Here is a 20,039-nt window from a genome sequence, read left to right on the forward strand (position 1 = left end):
GTGTCTCTCATGAATTAATGAATAAATAAAATCTTAAAAAAAAAAAAAGAAGAAAGAATCACTATGAATAAAGGAAAGAAAAGGTACAAATAAAAGTGGGGATACAACACCAAAAGAACCATCCATGGAAAAAATATTGGTAAGTTGCATTTCATTAAAATTAAATATGTTGTCTGCTCTAGATACTAGTAAGAGAATGAGAAGATAACCACAGACTTGGGGAAAATATTTGCAAAATACGTATCTGATAAAGGACTGGTATCCAAAATATATAGAGAACTCTTAAACTCTACAATAAGAAAATGAACCACTCAACTAAAAAATAGGCAAAAGATCTGAGCAGACACCTCACCAAAGAAGATATGCAGATGACAAATAAGCATATTAAAAGATGTTCCACTTCATATGTTATCAGGGAAATGCAAATTAAAACAACAGTGTATCTCCATGAAAATACAGGGAGGAAACTTAATGCATATTACTAAGAAGCCAATCTGAAAAAGTCTACATATTTTGATTACAATACAGCATTCTGGAAAAGGCAAAACTAGGTATAGTTTTGTACCCCAGTTGCCAGAGGGTGGTGGGAGGGATGAATAGGCAAAACACAGGAGATTTTTTAGCCCAGTGAAATTATTCTGTATGATATTATAATGGTAAATACATATCATTATTCATTTGTCAAAACCTATAGAATGTACAGCACAATGAGTGAATGCTAATGGTTCACTATGGATTTTGGTCAACAATGATGGGTAAATGCTGGTTCATAGATTGTAACAAATGTGCCACACTGATTTGAGATGTTGCTGGTATATGAGTTTGTGTAGGGCAGGGGAGGAGATATGTGGAAACTCTGTACTTTCCATTCAATTTTGCTACAAACTTAAAACTGCTCTAAAAAATAAAGTTTATTAATCAAAATATGTAAATAAAATAATTTAATTTTAAAACTTAAAAAACAAAGTCAAGGAAAAAGCTAGGAAATCTCAGACAAGTTTATTTTTTTGATACTCTGAGAAAATAATAGAATAAGGGGGCTCTGGGCATATGATTTAGACAAAAAAGCTAAAGAAAATCTATTATGCAGGTTCTAGTTCTGGAGAAGTTGAGGTAGACTCAGTTCTCTGTATTCTTCCCACTAAGTACACAAAAACTCCTGAGTATTATATATCAAATAAACATAAGAAGATTCTAAAAGATGCAGATAAGCCAAATAAGGGCCTCAAAATCTGAAGAATGACATGGCAGTGAGTTCTCCAAGCTTCTTTTGCCTCATATATCCTAGACTAGGTGCCAAAGAAGCCAGTAACCCAGAGACACCAATGGGTGCATATGAACAAATAGTCCATGTGAAGCCTGCTCTTTCTAATCAAAAGACCTGGATAGAGGCAGCAGAGCAAGACAAAGAACATTTAAGCAATAGCTGCTTTTTCCCAGCCAAATACCTTTGAGAAATCTACAAATCCCCATCTTAATCCTCATCAACAAAGGCTAAGGGTTGAGCCTGGACTTCAAACCACCTAGCAGTGATAAAGCCGCCACTTCCTCCCCACTCAGATGGTGATGGAAGAGGACTACTGGGAAGTTGGAATTTTTTTTTAATAAATTAATTTTTTATTGGTGTTCAATTTACCAACATACAGAATAACACCCAGTGCTCATTCCGTCAAGTGCCCCCCTCAGTGCCCGTCACCCATTGACCCCCACCCCCCGCCCTCCTCCCCTTCCACCACCTCTAGTTGGAATTTTTATCATCTTTCAGAATTAACATGATTCTCCCTCTATGGTATTAGTGGATGCAAATAACAAGGTACCCCTACCTCTCCCAGTCAAGTTGGTGAGTGAGGAGCCTGAACCCTGTCCCAGCCCAGCAGCAATGAGGCATCCCTCCATTTCCAGAGAGTAAGTGGAGACTGAGTAGAAAACCTAGACTTCCACTCCCACCTGGCAGTAACAAAGAGGTTCCCTCATATCTCTCTAGTGTAGTAGTAGGAACAGCCTGCTAAAACAGATTTAAATAATATCCAAAAAGAAAAAAAAATAGTAAGTCTAACAAATAAATAGAAGATATAGAGAAAACCAAATGGAAATGTTACAATTGAAAATACAATAACCAAAACAAAAAGCTCAATGGATAGTCACAATAGCAGAATGAACACGAAAGAGGCAAGAGTCAGTGAACTTAAAACAGAAATGATCCAATCTGAACAACAGAGAGAAAACAGACTGAAAAAAAAAATCTCTTCTTAAAGAACGTAACTCATTTTATATAAAAGTATAAAAGACACTGAGCAAGGTATCCCTCCAAAGCAGCTCCTGCCCTGATAAACTCTGCAAGCAACCCCAGCAGGGACTGATGCCATTCCAAAATGACTTCTTCCCTGGAGAGGATAAGATAATCACACACGCCAGTGCACCCACAGTCCCAGTAGCCAAAACTTACAGCTAGCAGCACAGAGAGAGTGCCTTGTTGATCAGTCCATACAACCCCAGCAGGGCGGACTGGGGACATGCATCTGGTCTGCTTGCTGATGCCACCCGACATAAGCCCAAGGCAGCCCCAGACCGCCCCCTTAGTGGCACAAGGACCAAACTCTGCTCAGTGTACCCATAACAAGCAAAATGGGCCACTGCAGCCAAACGGACTAAAGGTAAACACAGTTCAGCCACAATAGTAGGGTGCAAGCAACCCATACAGGACATTCCTGGTTCTGGTGAACAGGAGACATTGAATCATGGGACACTACAGGATCTCTTCTTCATAAGGCTGCTATTTTCAAGATCAGGAGACATAGGCTGACTTTTCTAATACACAGAAATAAACACAGAGAGTTAGACAAAATGAGGAGGAAGAGGAATACGTCACAAATGAAAGAATAGGACAAAACCACAGCAAATTAGCTAAATTAAACAGAGATAAGTAATAAGCATGATAAATAATTCAAAGTAATAGTCATAAAAATACTCATTGAACAACAAATTTAAATTAGAACTCAATAACAAAATATTTTAAAATCCTCAAATATCAAGTAAAAATATACTTCTAACAGCCCATTTGAATGAAGATATCACACAGAAAATTAATAAATATTTGAAACTGAATGGTAATAAAACACTACATATCCAAATTTGTGGGATATAGCTAATGTTGAGCTTAAAGAAAAATTTTTAGCTGTAGTTGTCTATATTAAGAAGAAAAATGATTTATTTTATTTTATTTTTTTAAAGATTTTCTTTATTCATGAGAGAGACAGAGAGACAGAGAGAGAGAGACACAGACACAGGCAGAGGGAGAAGCAGGCTCCATGCAGGGAGCCCGACGTGGGACTCGATCCTGGGTCCCCAGGATCACACCCTGGGCTGAAGGCAGGCACCAAACTGCTGAGCCACCTGGGCTGCCCAAGAAAAATGATTTAAATAAGCTACCTAAAGTTTCCATTTTAAGAAACTAAAAAAAAAAAAAAAAAAGAATTAGATCTGAAAATGTCAGGAAATAATAGTGAGATTGGAAAATAATAAGTAAGAAAACAGTAGAAAAAGTTGATCCTTTGAAAAGGTTTAAAAATTCATCAACTTAGCAAGACTGTAACTCAATAGTTTATTATAAAGTAACAACAATTTTACCTTGGCCAATCATGTAATTTTACCAAAACCAGGTTTCCAAGAGGGAGCTGTGAATAGACAATCTTAAATCCACTTTCATGAAGCTCAGACTCTTCTGGAAAGTCTTCTTCAGAAATAGAGCACTTATTGTATCTTGAATCAGTGTTCATGAAGCAGTACCATGGTTTATTGTGATCAACTTTGGTTGCATCCTCACTTGACAACAATCTCCATTTCAAACAGCTTTCATTCTCACATTGAACCCATATTTTGTTTACATACATACTGTTTTCTGCTGAGGAATCCATTGTAGTGTTAAAATATTCTATCATTATCTTACCACCCAATTTTTCTTTTCCATAAATGCATTTAATCTGGAAAACAAATAAGAAGAATATAGGTTCAAGAATACAAGGAAAGAAAGTTCAAACCAAAATTGGAGAAACAGCTCTTTGTTACTTTCTTTGCCCACATTCTTTCTATCCCATAAAGACTATACATTTTGAACAATGTGTTTCCACCCACCCAGAAACAAAGGAACAAAATAGAACCACCAATCTCTCTGGGAATAAAATGCTCCAAAATTAAAAATAAATAAATAAAAATAGAAGTATGACCATTTTTACAGAGAAAACTGAAGCTAAGAAAAGTAATTTTTTGAAGTCCCAGAGCTAGTATATGGTAGAGTCAGGATTTAAATACAGGCAGTTTGGTTCCAGATTCTGTGATCTTATCCATTAAGCTTTACTGCCTCTTGGGGATGGAGATACATGAAATGAGTCGATGACCCCTTTCTTTTTCTAATTCTGAGGAATATCAAATGTAACAAAATATTTCCCCATATGAACATTTGAGATCTGCTTTTAAAAACTAATGTTTTGCTTATATAGTTTCACTTATATAGCTTTTATCCATTAATTCAAGCAGTTTGGAAAAAACTTTTCTCAGAGGTTTTTTATTATGAAAATTTTAAACATATAAAAACATTAGGATTATATGATTAAGCCCGTAATTTCTAGCCTCAATTGTGTGAATTCCAAAAAATAATATAACTAAAATAAAGTAAAATTAACTTACTTTGCAATAAAAAACCTATTTTAAAGAATGACGTCCATATACCATATTCATGAGTTAGTAGAATACTACTATCCAAGTATAAGCACCATATAAAGAAGCTCTTAATTCATGATTGAATCATATATTTAGAAACTCACTTATCATATTCCAGGGTCACCACAAATTGTTTTAGAAAGAAGTTTACCAATATATGCCAAAGCCATAGTTTACAATTTTTTACATAATACCATTGGTGTGAAACTTGAAAGAAACTATTCTACACACACAAAGACACAAACAATATTCACTGTGGCACTATTTATTATAACAAAAGAATGGACAAGTCTAAAAACATGAAGAACCAAATCTACTGGAAGAGAAATATAAAATTTTGCTAATAATATTCATGTAAAATTTCTGGTTAATTATTTAACTGGTGAGGAAATTTTGAGAAGATTGCAATCTACATTGCAGTTGAAGTAAACACACTTTTCCTCAATTCTCTGAGACACTGGACAATATAACAGAAGTTGTAGAGTTCAGACATTGGAGCCAAATTATGTGTGAACTCCTGGCTCTGTTATTCACCAGTTGTCCCTGAGCAAGATATTATTTTGCATTTCACTTCACATTAGGTATAAATATGCATGTGTGTATGTATAACAGTTTTGTTTGTTTATTTTCAATCCTTGTATCTTTTACTATGTTGCCTAAGACAGGCATAATAATGAATAGAAGCCATGTAGTAGACACCTTTTTCTAATTTCAAAGAGAATGCTTCCACTATTGGACTATAAAGTCAGATATGTACATTTTTTGGTAGAGACTATTAAAAAGTTGCCTGAAAATTTTTCCCTTCAATGACCAGTTTACTATGAGATTTTTTTTGTTGTTATTAAACATGAAGTACTGCTGAATTTTATCTATTGCTTTTCTGTATGTTGAGATAAACAAAAAGATTTTTTTAAAGTCTCTTAACTGGCTATGTTGTAATAATGAGTTAATAATAATAAAGCATACTTGCAGTCTAGGTAAACCCTATATGATTGTTACAAGAATTTTTTCTTTAACATATATTGCTGTATGTAGTTCATTAAATTACTTAAGATTATACACATGTGTTTACAGGTGAGTTTAATTTTTTTTTTGCCTTTGTCTGGTTTTGATATCAAGATTATTAGCCTCATAAAATGAAGTAAAGAATGTCTCTTTTATTTTGGAAAGTTTGCCTAAGGGAGGAATTCTCAATTGTTATACTTTTAAGAATCCTGGTGTATTTATTATATCTCTCATTATGTGTCTCTCCTTCACTCTGAAATTTGTTTATATCTATTTTTTCTTCACTTATTTTGTCAGTAGTTTTTTTGAGCCTCCCCATTTATTCTTTGGAGTTCTATTTAATTAATAGCGGCACTCTATTCTTCACTTCCTCTACTTTCTTGGTATTCTTTGTTGATCTTACCTTTCTCTTGAGTTGCTGCTTGGTTAATTTAAAATCTTGATTATTACTATTATTTCTATTAGTTGTAAGAGTTCCTTACATATCTTGGATATTAACTCCTTATCGAGTATATATTTGCAAATGTTTCATTCCATTCTATAAGTTGTCTTTTAATTTTGTTGATGATTTTCTTTCCTGTGCAGAAACACTTTAGTTTTATATAATCCTAACTATTTGCTTTGGTGTCAAATCCAAAAAATCATTGAAAATCCTAATCTCAATGACCTTTCCCCCTATGTTTTCTAGAAGAGTTTTATAGTTTCAAGTCTTTAAGTCATTAGTCCCTTTTGAATTGATTTTTGTGTATAGTATAAGGATCCAATTTTATTCTTTTGCATGTGACTATCCAATTTTCTAATATCATTTATTGAAGAGGCTAACCTTTCCCTATTGTGTATTCTTGATGCCTTTGTCAAAAATTAGTTGGCTATATATAAGTGAGTTCTCTATTCTGTTCCATTGACCTGTGTGTTTTTATGCCAATACCATACAGTTTTGATTACTATAGTTTTGTAATATGGTTTGAAATAAGGAGGTATAATGCCTCCAGCTTTGCACTTCTTGCTCAAGCTTGCTTTAGCTATTTGTTATTTGGGGTCTTTTATGATTCCATATGAATTTTATGCCTTTTTTCTATTTCTGTGAAAAATGTCATTTGAACTTTTATAGGGATTGCACTGAATGTATAGATCACTTGTTGTACTATGAACATTTTAACAATGTTAATTCTTTCAATCCATGAACATGAGCTACCTTTCCACTTATTTGTGTCTTCAATTTCTTTCATAAATGTTTTATAATTTTCATTGCACAGATCTCTTACCTCCTTTGTTAATTCTCTTTTAAATTGAAATTCAATTAGCCAACATATAGTACATCATTAATTTCAGATGTAGTGTTCAATAATTAATCAGTTGCATATAACACCCAGTTGCTCATCACATCATGTGCCTATCATTGAATTACCCCATCGACCCACCTACCTCCTCAACAGCAACCCTGTTTGTTTCCTATAGTTAAGAGTCTCTTATGGTTTTTCTCCCTCTCTGATTTCTTGTTCAGTTTTCCCTCCTTTCCCCTATGATTGTCTGCACTGTTTCTTATATTCCACATATCAGTGAAACCATGTAATTGGTTTCCTCTGATTGAATTATTTAACTCAGCATAATATCCACCAGTTCCATCCATGTTGATATAAATGGTAAATATTCATCCTTTCTGATGGCTGAGTAATATTCCATTTTACACACACACACACACACACACACACACACACACACACCATCTTCTTTATCCATGCATCTGTTGATAGCCATCTCGGCTTTTCCACAGTTTGGCTATTTGGGACATTGCTTCTATAAACACTGAGGTGCATCTGAAAGATGCTCTTTCAGATCACTGTATTTGTATCTTTGGAGTAAATACCTAGTAGTGCAATTGCTGGGTCATAGGGTAGCTCTCTTTTTAACTTTTTAACTTTCTGAGGAACCTCCATACTGCTTTCCAGAGTGGCTGTACCAACTTGCATTCCCACCAACAGTGCAAAAGGGTTCCCGTTTCTCCACATCCTCTCTAACATTTGTTGTTTCCTGTCTTGTTAATTTTAGCCATTCTGACTACTGTGAGCTGGTATCTCATCATAGTTTTGATTTGTATTTCCCTGATGGCAAATGACAGGGAATGTTTTTTCATGTGTCTGCTGGCCATTTGTATATCTTCTTTGGAGAAATATCTGTTCATGTCTTCTGCCCATTTCTTGACTGGATTACTTGTTTTTTGGGTGTTGAGTTTGATAAGTTCTTTATAGATCTTGGATACTAGCCATTATCTGATATGTCATTTGCAAATATCTCCTCCCATTCTGTAGGTTGCCTTTTAAGTGAATTCATAGGTGTTTAGGATGGTTTGAAAATTATCTAGCTAAATTTGGGGGGACCAGATGAAATGAGGCACCATTTTGCTTCCCCCTACTGCTTTTTAGTTTTGTTGACTGCTTCCTCTGCTGTGCAGAAGCTTTTTATCTTGACAAGGTCTTGGTAGTTCATTTTTGTTTTTGTTTCTCTTGCCTTTGGAGACATATCTAGCAAGAAGTTGCTGTGGCCAAGGTCAAAGAGGTTGCCGCCTGTGTTCTCCTCTAGGATTTTGATGGATTCCTCACATTTAGGTTTTTGATACATTTTAGGTTTATCTTTGTGTATAGAGTAAGAAAATGCCCCATTTCATTCTTCTACATGTGGCTGTCCAATTTTTCCAGCACCATTTATTGAAAAGACTATCCTTTTTCCATTGGATATTCTTTCCTGCTTTGTCAAAAATGAGTTGACCATAGAGTTGAGGATCCATTTCTGGGTTCTCTATTCAATTCCATTGATCTGTCTGTTTTTGTGCCAGTACCATACTACCTTGATGATTACAGATTTGAAATGTGTCTTATTTTGACAGGGATTGCATTAATGCATAGACTGCTCTGGATAACACAGACAATTCAACAATATTTACTTTACAATCTATGAGCATGGTATGCTTTCCCATCTCTTTGTGTCTTCCTCAATTTCTTTTATATGTGTTCTGTTGTTTTTAGAGTATAGATCCTGTACCTTTTTGGTTAGGTTTATCCCTAGGTATTTTATGCTTTGTGGTGCAATTATAAATGGGATCAATTCCTTAATTTCTCTTTCTTCTGTCTCATTGTCAGTGTATAGAAATGCAACTTATCTCTGTGCATTGATTTTATATCCTGCCACATTGCTGAATTCCTTTATCAGTTCTAGTAATTCTGGAGTGGAGTCATTTGGGTTTTCCACATAAAGTATCATGTCATTTATGAAGAGTAAGACTATGACTTCTTCTTTGCCAATTTGATTGCCTTTTATTTCTCTTTGTTGTCTGATTGCTGAGGCTAGGACTTCTAATACTATGTTGAACAACAGTGGTGAGAGTGGGCTGTTAAGTTTATTCTTAAGCATTTTATCCTTTTTGATGCACTTAGAAATGAGATTGTTTTCTTGATTTCTTTTTCAGATAGTTTGTTGTTAGTATACAGAAATGCAACCAGTTTTTGTTTGTTGATTTTGTGTCCTGTAACTTTACTAAGTTCATTCATCAGTTTTAACAGTTTTTGAGTGGAGTCTTCAGGGTTTTTTATATATAAAGTATCCTGAAAGACAATTTTACTTTTTCTTTTCTAATATGGATGCCTTTTATTTCTTTTTCTTGCCTGTGCTGCCTAGCATACCTGTGCTGCTTAGGATTTCCAGTACTAAGTTGAAAAGAAGTGATGAGAATGGGCACCTTTGTCTTGTTTCTGATCTTAGATGAAAAGCTTTCTGCTTTTGACCAGTGAGTATGTTAGTTGTAAATTTGTTATATGACCTTTATTCTTTTGAGGTAAATTCCTTCTATACCTAATTTGTTGAGAGTTATATCGAAGATTAATTAAATTAAATTAAAGAGGTGATAGAGAGATTGGGAGGGGCAAAGTGAGAAGAAGAGAGAGATTCCCCAGCAGGCTCCATGCCAGTACAGATGCTTAACTGACTGAGCCACCCAGGTACCCTATCTTTTTTGTGCTTTTTAATATATTTTCTCTTTGCTCAAATTCTCATTTTGTTCATGTATTACTCTCATGACTTCACTGAGCATCTTTATGGCTATCATTCTGAATTAATAATCTGACAGAAAAATCATTTATCTCCACTGTTTTGTCAATGCGGTGAGTTGGAGAGAAAAGGCACAGAAAATTCCCACATATCTCTTCAGGCTTCTGTAAGACTACTAATTATGTGCCCCATAAGCTCCTACATGCAGAATAATTAGAAGCCTGACCCCTGGGTAGCAGTTGGGGAAATTATGTAGTCAAATCCCTTTTACAGAGAAACTGGGAGTCTTGTGTTTTTGTCTGTTCCTTCTGTACGAAGGGTGGGGAATGGCAGCAGGAAATACATACACATCTGTTAAAAACTGCCTCTTTGGTTTTGGTGGCAAAGGAGGACTTGAGAATGCCAAGTCCTTCAGGCTCTCTGAGCTAGGCAATTTGGGAGTCAGACCCTTAGGTGGCAGTATAAAAGTTGGGATGCTAGATGTGTGAACAAGCTCTTTCCAGGGAGAAGGTGGATACTTGTTTTCATCACTGGAGTGAGGGGAAAGCAAATTACTGAGATGCCCACATTTTCAGGCCCCTGAGGAGCCCAGTCAACTTCCAGATGAAGGTTGATTGATTAGAAGCTCCACCAATGGAAAAAGAAAGAAAAAGAAACTCGACCCTGAGGCAGCAGCTATAAAAATATGCAGTCAAATCCCTTCAAAGGGGAAATTGGTAGCCTTGTGTTTTTGTCTGTTCTCTCTGTACTTAGTCCACTGTATAGTCTTGGTAAGTGCTCACACTTCTGTTTAGAACCTTCTCTGTTTAATATGGTTCTGAGGAACTCATGAATTTTGAGTTCCATTGACTTTCAGAGCTAGGTGATTTGGGAGCCAGTTCCTTGTTTGACAACAATAAAAGTTGGATAGGATAGGATAGGATAGTAGGATACGTGGTCCAAATCCTTTGCTCCTCAGGGAAAAGCTGGCAGTTGGGGATTCCATCCTGATTACAAATTGCTAAGCCAGTTTATGGGAGGAGTGTGTCTCAACATTTCCTACTCCTTTCAAGGTGTGTATTTTCTTAGTCACCTGATGTGCAGGAATCACGCAACTAATTTCTGTATTTTTCTTGAAGGAAATTGATTTGTGTGTAGCTGTTTATTCAGTTCATCTATGGGAGGAAGGATAGTCAAGAGTCTACTATTCTGGCATCTTGCTGACATTCCTTTGTATTTTGTTTTCTTTACTTTTACATTGGTTCTAGGAAAATATTAAACAGTAGTAGTAGTAAGAGACATCTTTATCTTGTGCCTTTGACAATATTGAAGCATAAATATAGTCATCAAAAACAGAAGAAGTTAAAGTTATTTCTGTCAAGGCTGCCCTTGAGTTTTATGTTTCAGGACACAATCATCCATCCTCCACAAGCCCCCACAGTTAGCTGCAAAGAAAATAGTAGGAGGAGAACATGATGTTGGCTACTGTGTGAAAAGCTATTAACTCTCCAATCAAATAAAAGAAAGATATGGAAGATTCTAAGTCTAAGGCAGGTATTGAGAGATTGTGTAACAAATAAACTGAGGGCAAGGAGTTGGGTACAGTTCTAGAAATAATAAGATTATCTATTACATATTCATTCAAGGAACTTCTATTTATTTTTATTTAATAATAAAAATATGGCTTAATAATATTAAATATGAAATTGATATTAGAATCCTCACTCAGATCATATATAAGCAAGTCCTACCTCTTATTTTTTTATTTTTTTATTTTTATTTTTTTTTGCAAGTCCTATCTCTTAATAGTGATGTGAAGCCTCCTGCTGGAAAGGTGGGCAGTACCACAACTAAGAGTGCTTCACAGAGGTGTTCTTTAGCTATCTATTTACCTTTACCATACTGCAATGTATTCGAGTTATAATTAACTGGTTGAACAGGTTTATGGACTATGTTATCTAGATTAAATTATTCCTCAGAAAACTTTAAAATATTTCTACAAAGAAACAGCATATTGAAGAGAACACTAATAATGTAAATAATTAACGTGTAAGAGATAGAAAAGAAAGTGAAAAACGATTGCTATCTATCACTCAACTGCTTAGGATTTTGTCCATCTTGCAACTATCGGACCACTATAATGGAGAAAGTACTCTAAGTTTGTGGTACCATTTCAATGGAAAGCTTAGGAAAATCCGTTATGATATCCTATTATAAAATGTTAAGGGGATTAAAAGATTACTTTTAAATGGTAGATAAAGTTTTCAGATTTTCTTAGAAAGTTGGGTCTCACAGTGGATAATATTGAGAAGATAAATTAACACTAAGGAAATGTCATTATTACTTAAATGATAGTGATACTCATTTTCAATTGCATCTAACTTAAACCTCTTCATATTTTAGATTTGACACAGTTTATATCCAGGCTAATAGAACTTATAATACAGATTACAAAACACTTATTCTTTTCAAACCAGATTTTCATGATCTCTATTACCTCTTCTCAAATACTTTGCTGGTTTTCAAAATTACTATCACATACAGAAGATGCAAATGAAGAGGGAAAGACAATGTGGTTTTGAAACTTCTAGAGTCTTAAAAAAGATTGTATTTATTTATTTGAGAGAGAGAGAGAGAGAATGCACACATGAGTGGGGGTTAGGGGGCAGAGGGAGAGGGAAAGCAAGGAGCCTGATGTGGGGCTCTATCCCAGGACCTTGGGATCATGACAGGAGCTACCCAGGCACCATCAGAAACTTCTAGGGTCTTCATTTTTTTATTTTTTTAAAGATTTTATTTATTTGTTCATGAGAGACACACACACAGAGGCAAAGACATAGGCAGAGGGAGAAGCAGGCTCCCTGTGGAGAGCCTGATGCGGAACTCAGGCTGGGATCATGACCTGAGCCAAATACAGACGCTCAACCACTGAGCCACCCAGGTGACCCTTTCTAGGGTCTTTAAATGGGTCCCTATAAAATTATGCCAAGTAGTTTACACTGTAGATTATAAAGATATTGACAAATAAGAAGCTATGCTAAGCATTAACACTTGCTTTACAGGACTTCTAATTTTTTATTTCACGACTTAGCTAACATTGAACTACAGAAATCAGAAAATTTAAAAATTAAATTTGAAAATAAAAAACATAAGACAGCCATCCAAAATTATACAGTCTTAAGTTCAAGCTGTACATTATTTATTCCTTCATTCAAGGTAATAGTTATGAATGGTCACAGACACTCAATTTTCAGTCAGATAGCTCTACCACTTTTTAATAGACAAATGAGTTAACCACTCTAAACCTTTGGTCCCTTATCTAGGGATAGTAAGAGGACTACGTACTACCCTATACTGAGCTCCTGGTAGTGTATTACACACTTGATACTCAATGAATGTTTGTTGAATAAATGATTGACTTTGAACATTAATTCAAACATAAAGCGAGCTTCTACTACACGTCAGGCATGGATTTCAGGACTGTGAACAAAAGCTGAACAAGAAACAATCTCTTACTGAGTTCAGAGAGAAACATAAAACTAAGTTCCACAAAATACTGGACAAATGTAGCAAAGGGTAATACAAAATGTACCAAAGGCTATACATGGTCTTGCCTCCATTGCTTTGGGTAGCCCCCAACTCTCTGAGTTTGCTTGGAGCAGTCTACACCATAGGTCTCAAAGGTTAAAATCACATGCCTGTGGCTCTCCAAGGCTGGAATTGCCTGAAGGTGGCTCCTGGTCATGAGGGCAGTCCCAGCCTCACAGCTCCACTGATTCCACAGAATCACAGTGGAGTGATTCAGGATTTTCTGCCTGGGTCATGTACCAGGAAATCTAGGTAGAAGTAGTCATGATCTCATGGGTTGTGTACTTTGTGCCCTGGCAGAGATGGCACCAAGTGGGCAGCACCACATGGATGCAGCAAATCCTCTGCCTATACCCTCTGGTAAGGTGACTACTGCTGCAACCTGCACCACAGGGACTCGCTAAAACTGGACCTGTGGCATTTGAGGAGCTTGGCACAAATGCAGGGAGTGGAAGTCCTTGAGGGAAGGCTAGGCAGTAGGTGCCACAGTCCCACAAGTGCCCTGGCCCCTCCTCTGAAATCATTCTGACTCCTAGGCCTTTATGCTCAGGGCCTATAACTGGGGAGGCAGACCAGATGATCTCCAAATTGCCTTCTTCCATTGTCATGAATGTTCTAACTCTCTGAAGTTAGAACCATGGACTTTCTTCAGAGTTAGAACATTCCTTGTCATGAATAATAGCTCCTAAAGTCAGTTTAGATGGCTAATTTCCTTACCAGATAGTTGTTTGGCCACATTCTGTATTCTCTCCCCAACAGTTCACTCATTATTTTTAATATGGATAGGCTGAGAATTTTCCAAATCTTTTAAGTTCTGCTTCCTTTTTGATGGAACAATTATTTTTTCTCTTGCATTTCACTATAATAAAGAGAGGCTAAGCTGCAATTCCAACACTTTGCTTGGATATTTCTTCAGCCAAATATCCAGTGTCTTCATTCCAAAGTTCTACCTTCCATGAAACATAGGACATGTACACAATTCAGCCAAGTTCTTTGCCCTTTATAACAAGAATGGCCTTTTCTCCATCTCCCAATAGCATGTTCCTCATTTCTATCTGAGATCTAATCAGAATGGACTTTAACTACCATATTTCAAATAAAGTTTTGGTCAAGTTACTAGGTATTTTCTAAGATTGAAGCTTTCTTTATAGCTCTTTTCTTTCTGGGCTCTCACTAAAATCACTCTTAATGTGCTATTAGTTCACTACAATGTAGGCTTTCTCTTGCATGAACCTCAAAATTCTTCCAACTTCTTTACTCATTACTCAGTTCCAAAGTCACTTCCACCCAGCATCACCTTAATTCCAAAACCAGACAAAGACCCCTCCAAAAAGGAGAATTACAGACCAATATCCCTAATGAACATGGATGCAAAAATTCTCAACAAGATACTAGCCAATAGCATCCAACAACACATTAAGAAAATTATTCACCACGACCAAGTAGGATTTATCCCCGGGATGCAAGGCTGGTTCAACACCCGTAAAACAATCAATGTGATTCATCATATCAGCAAGACAAAAACCAAGAACCATATGATCCTCTCATTAGATGCAGAGAAAGCATTTGACAAAATACAGCATCCATTCCTGATCAAAACTCTTCAGAGTGTAGGGATAGAGGGAACTTTCCTCAACACCTTAAAAGCCATCTACGAAAAGCCCACAGCAAATATCATTCTCAATGGGGAAGCACTCACTGGGAGCCTTTCCCCTAAGATCAGGAACAAGACAGGGATGTCCACTCTCACCACTGCTATTTAACATAGTATTGGAAGTCCTAGCCTCAGCAATCAGACAACAAAAAGACATTAAAGGCATTCAAATTGGCAAAGAAGTCAAACTCTCCCTCTTCGCCGATGACATGATACTCTACATAGAAAACCCAAAAGCCTCCACCCCAAGATTGATAGAACTCATACTGCAATTTGGTAGTGTGGAGGATACAAAATCAATGCCCAGAAATCAATGGCATTTCTATACACTAACAATGAGACTGAAGAAAGAAATTAAGGAGTCAATCCCATTTACAACTTGCACCCAAAAGCATAAGATACCTAGGAATAAACCTCACCAAAGAGGTAAAGGATCTATACCCTAAAAACTATAGAACACTTCTGAAAGAAATTGAGGAAGACACAAAGAGATGGAAAAATATTCCATGCTCATGGATTGGCAGAATTAATATTGTGAAAATGTCAATGTTACCCAGGGCAATATACACGTTTAATGCAATCCCTATCAAAATACCATGGACTTTCTTCAGAGAGTTAGAACAAATTATTTTAAGATTTGTGTGGAATCAGAAAAGACCCCGAATAGCCAGGGGAATTTTAAAAAAGAAAACCATATCTGGGGGCATCACAATGCCAGATTTCAGGTTGTACTACAAAGCTGTGGTCATCAAGACAGTGTGGTACTGGCACAAAAACAGACACATAGATCAATGGAACAGAATAGAGAACCCAGAAGTGGACCCTGAACTTTATGGCCAACTAATATTCGATAAAGGAGGAAAGACTATCCATTGGAAGAAAGACAGTGTCTTCAATAAATGGTGCTGGGATAATTGGACATCCACATGCAGAAGAATGAAAGTAGACCACTCTTCACCATACACAAAGAGAAACTCAAAATGGATGAAAGATCTAAATGTGAGACAAGATTCCATCAAAATCCTAGAGGAGAACACAGGCAACACCCTTTTTGAACTCGGCCACAGTAACTTCTTGCAAGATACATCCACGAAGGCAAAAGAAACAAAAGCAAAAATGAACTATTGGGACTTCATCAAGATAAGAAGCTTTTAAAAATAAATAAATAAATAAATAAATAAATAAATAAATAAATAAATAAATAAATAAATAAGAAGCTTTTGCACAGCAGAGGATACAGTCAACAAAACTAAAAGACAACCTACAGAATGGGAGAAGATATTTGCAAATGACGTATCAGATAAAGAGCTAGTTTCCAAGATCTATAAAGAACTTCTTAAACTCAACACCAAAGAAACAAACAATCCAATCATGAAATGGGCAAAAGGCATGAAGAGAAATCTCACAGAGGAAGACATAGACATGGCCAACATGCACGTGAGAAAATGCTCTGCATCACTTGCCATCAGGGAAATACAAATCAAAACCACAATGAGATACCACCTCACACCAGTGAGAATAGGGGAAAATTAACAAGGCAGGAAACCACAAATGTTGGAGAGGATGTGGAGAAAAGGGAACCCTCTTACACTGTTGGTGGGAATGTGAACTGGTGCAGCCACTCTGGAAAACTGTGTGGAGGTTCCTCAAAGAGTTAAAAATAGACCTGCCCTACGACCCAGCAATTGCACTGTTGGGGATTTACCCCAAAGATACAGATGCAATGAAATGCCCGGGACACCTGCACCCCGATGTTTATAGCAGCAATGTCCACAATAGCCAAACTGTGGAAGGAGCCTCGGTGTCCACCGAAAGATGAATGGATAAAGAGATGTGGTTTATGTATACAATGGAATATTCCTCAGCCATTAGAAACGACAAATACCCACCATTTGCTTCAAAGTGGATGGAACTGGAGGGTATTATGCTGAGTGAAGTAAGTCAATCGGAGAAGGACAAACAGTGTATGTTCTCATTCATTTGGGGAATATATATAAATAATAGTGAAAGGGAATATAGGGGAAGGGAGAAGAAATGTGTGGGAAATATCAGAAAGGGAGACAGAACATAAAGACTCCTAACTCTGGGAAACGAACTGGGGGTGGTGGAAGGGGAGGAGGGCAGGGGGTGGGGGTGAGTGGGTGACGGGCACTGAGGGGGACACTTGACGGGATGAGCATTGGGTGTTATTCTGTATGTTGGTAAGTTGAACACCAATAAAAATTATTTTATTAAAAAAATAAAAATAAAAGAAAAGAAAAACAAAGTCACTTCCACATTTTTAGGTGTTCATTAGAATAGCACTCCTCCATTCTTGGTACCAATTTCTGTCTTCATGTGTTTGGGCCACAATAACAAAGGTATCATAGACTAAGTGACTTAGAGATAAGAGAAATTTATTTCTCATATTTTTGAAGGCTGGAAAGTCCAAGAGGAAGGCACTGGCAGACTCATTGGTGAAAGCCCCTCTCTTGTTCATAGATGGCTGCTTTTTTGCAAAAGCAAAACTAACCTCATATGGTAGAAGAGGCAAGGCATTTCTTGGGGTCTCTTTTAGAGGGGCATTAATTCCATTCATGAGAGTTCTGCCCTCATCTCCCAAAGGCTCCACTTCCTAACACCATCACATTCTGAGGAGACACAAACACTTAGTCTATGACAATAATCAACTGTATGTTGGTTTTGGAAGTGGAAGTTTCCTAGTGATAAGGAAGGGGGTACAGTGGCAGATGAACCTAAGATTTCTGTTTAGGGAAAAAAAGAAAAAGGAAAAGAAAAGAAAAACCAAAACAGTGGAGTCAATTGAATAGATTTAATAATCAAATAGTTTAATAATCAAATAGAGGACATAGATATGGAGCAAATTTAAGTTTTGGGGAATAGGAATAATATATTCTTTTTGGTCTTGAGTTTAAGATGCTTGTGAGTCTACTAGATAGGCAATTTGAAGTATGGGTCTGTTTCTCTAGAGAAAAGTTCTAGAGTCACACGACAGAAAGTCAAGAGTATCAACTACTTGCCAGAAATCCTAGGCATCTACTTACTCTTTAATGCCTGACCATCTGGCTTTTGCCAAATGTTTCTTTTAAAGGAGACCAGAGATTTTCTATCACCTAGTCAAAGGATTGTTCTTCAATGTTTAACCACTACTGATTCTTTGACTAGTTCTTCTTTCTCCCCCTAGTCCTAAAATGTAGGCCTTTCTTAAAGTCTGTCTTCAAATTTCTCTTTCTATTCTCTTCCTTAGGGAGTTGACTTGCAGAGCTTTGACACTCTCTCCTTGCAAATAGCTGCCAAATCTCCATCTCAAGTCTCACTTTCACACCTACATTCCAAGTAATTTTGACACTGTCACTTGGATGCTTCTCAGGCACCCTCAACCTGGGGCAAATTGAGTTTTCTTTTCCTTCAGAAGTTTCTATTCCCTACTATTGCTACTTAGGCTTGAATTTCAGCCAAGGTCACCTTTGAAACGGTCTACTTCCTCCTCCCCTCCATTTAAATATCTGTCATCTTGTTACAACTTAAACATTTTAAAGAATCACTGTGTTATGTTCCCACCTTTTCAGTACCCTAAACAGCTCAGTTCATTAGCTCACTCAGATTGCTCTAAGAAGCCTACCAACCAGCCGGTCTACTTTCTCTCTCTCTCTCCTCACATTTATTCAACTCACTGATAATAGGTTAATCTTAGAAACTCCTAATAATCGGTTCTCTTGCTGAAAAAAAATATTTATTGTTTTCCATTGCTAACATCATTGGAAAAAAGTCCCCACTTTATATCTGAAATCTCCACAATATAACTTTGTATTATAGTGGTTGAGAGTATAGACTTTACCACTACCGGTCAGACCTAGATTAAGAGCTAAGACCATCACCTTAAAAGCTGTTTAACTTTGGGCAAATCATTTAATATCTTTTCATTTAAAAATTGGTAATAATAATAATAATACTTAGCAGTTGCCTCATAGTGTATTCTTAAAGTTAAAAAAATAATGCATATAGGATATGTAGGAAGAAGCAGAGCACACAATAGGTGCTCATTAAATGGTTGCTAGTATTACATCTATTAGCCTTTCAAACTGCACCAACTTACATTATTTTATATTTTCCAAACATACCAAATGTGTCTGCCTCCATACCTTTGTTCATGTTATCCTCTTTACCTTCATCTGTAAAGTGCCAACTTTCAAGATCCACTTTAGATACCATCTCTTTCAAGAAGTCTTTCTAGATATCCCCAACCAGCTGCAATTTCTCCCTGCTGGGTTTTCCTTAACTTCTGGTATTTATAGCATCCTGGTTCATATCAGAGTGTTACTGCATACTTCCCATCATTAAATTGTGAGCTCTCTGAGGGCAGACACATTATTTTTTATCTCCCGCAGTGAAGGAGTTGATGATGGAAACATTGTTTTCTGATCCCCACCCAAATCCTAAATAATTTACATGCAGGAATTTTTCCTAGCATTTCCCGAATTTTGCTCAATGTCATCTATATTTCTGAGGAGCATCTGGAACTAGCTAACAGATGGGAAAGAGATTAGTGAGCAATTGTTTATTTGTAATAATACATTGCAATGCATTACTAATTAAATTAAATTAAATTATTAAAGGGACCACCGAGGTCTGCAGAACCCCAATAAACAGTTCTAAACAACTGTATGCAGCATAATTACTATTATAGGTATTTGTAGCATTAAAGTAAGATTTGTAAGTTAAAAGAAAATCAGAAAAGTCCACATAGATTCGACATACATTCTCCAAAGATTTGTGTATTCCATGAATGTTATTTTAGAATGTTATAGTAGAGTCTGAAAAAATTAAGACATAAGATCAACTGTTCTTGAATTGAAATATTACACAGTTCTATTGTTTAACAGAACAAAGGCCTTTAAGATGGACTACAGCCAATATGAACCCTTGTGAAGCATCCATTTTTATTACAATGTATATGTATTTTGTGACTGATGAATCCCAGATGGTAAAATTACAACATACCCAAGGAGTTCTGAACAATATGAGAATTTAATGAGACACTGTGAAAAAATACATA

At 36.3% G+C, this 20,039-nt stretch overlaps 1 protein-coding gene across 3 annotated transcripts in view; it reads right to left on the bottom strand.

The window, feature by feature from the left end:
- The window catches only part of ZCWPW2 (zinc finger CW-type and PWWP domain containing 2), a 146,726-nt gene that overhangs the window by 97,755 nt on the left and 28,932 nt on the right, over positions 1-20,039 (bottom strand). For all 3 annotated transcript variants that reach the window (XM_035705258.2, XM_035705257.2, XM_049099714.1), the window contains one exon: positions 3,628-3,980. In XM_035705258.2, coding sequence (XP_035561151.1) covers positions 3,628-3,938 — 311 coding nt within the window. In that variant the 5' untranslated portion in view covers positions 3,939-3,980. The remainder of the gene's footprint in view (positions 1-3,627; positions 3,981-20,039) is intronic.

Source organism: Canis lupus, chromosome 23, assembly GCF_003254725.2.
Source record: "Canis lupus dingo isolate Sandy chromosome 23, ASM325472v2, whole genome shotgun sequence".
NCBI classification, from domain to species: domain Eukaryota; kingdom Metazoa; phylum Chordata; class Mammalia; order Carnivora; family Canidae; genus Canis; species Canis lupus.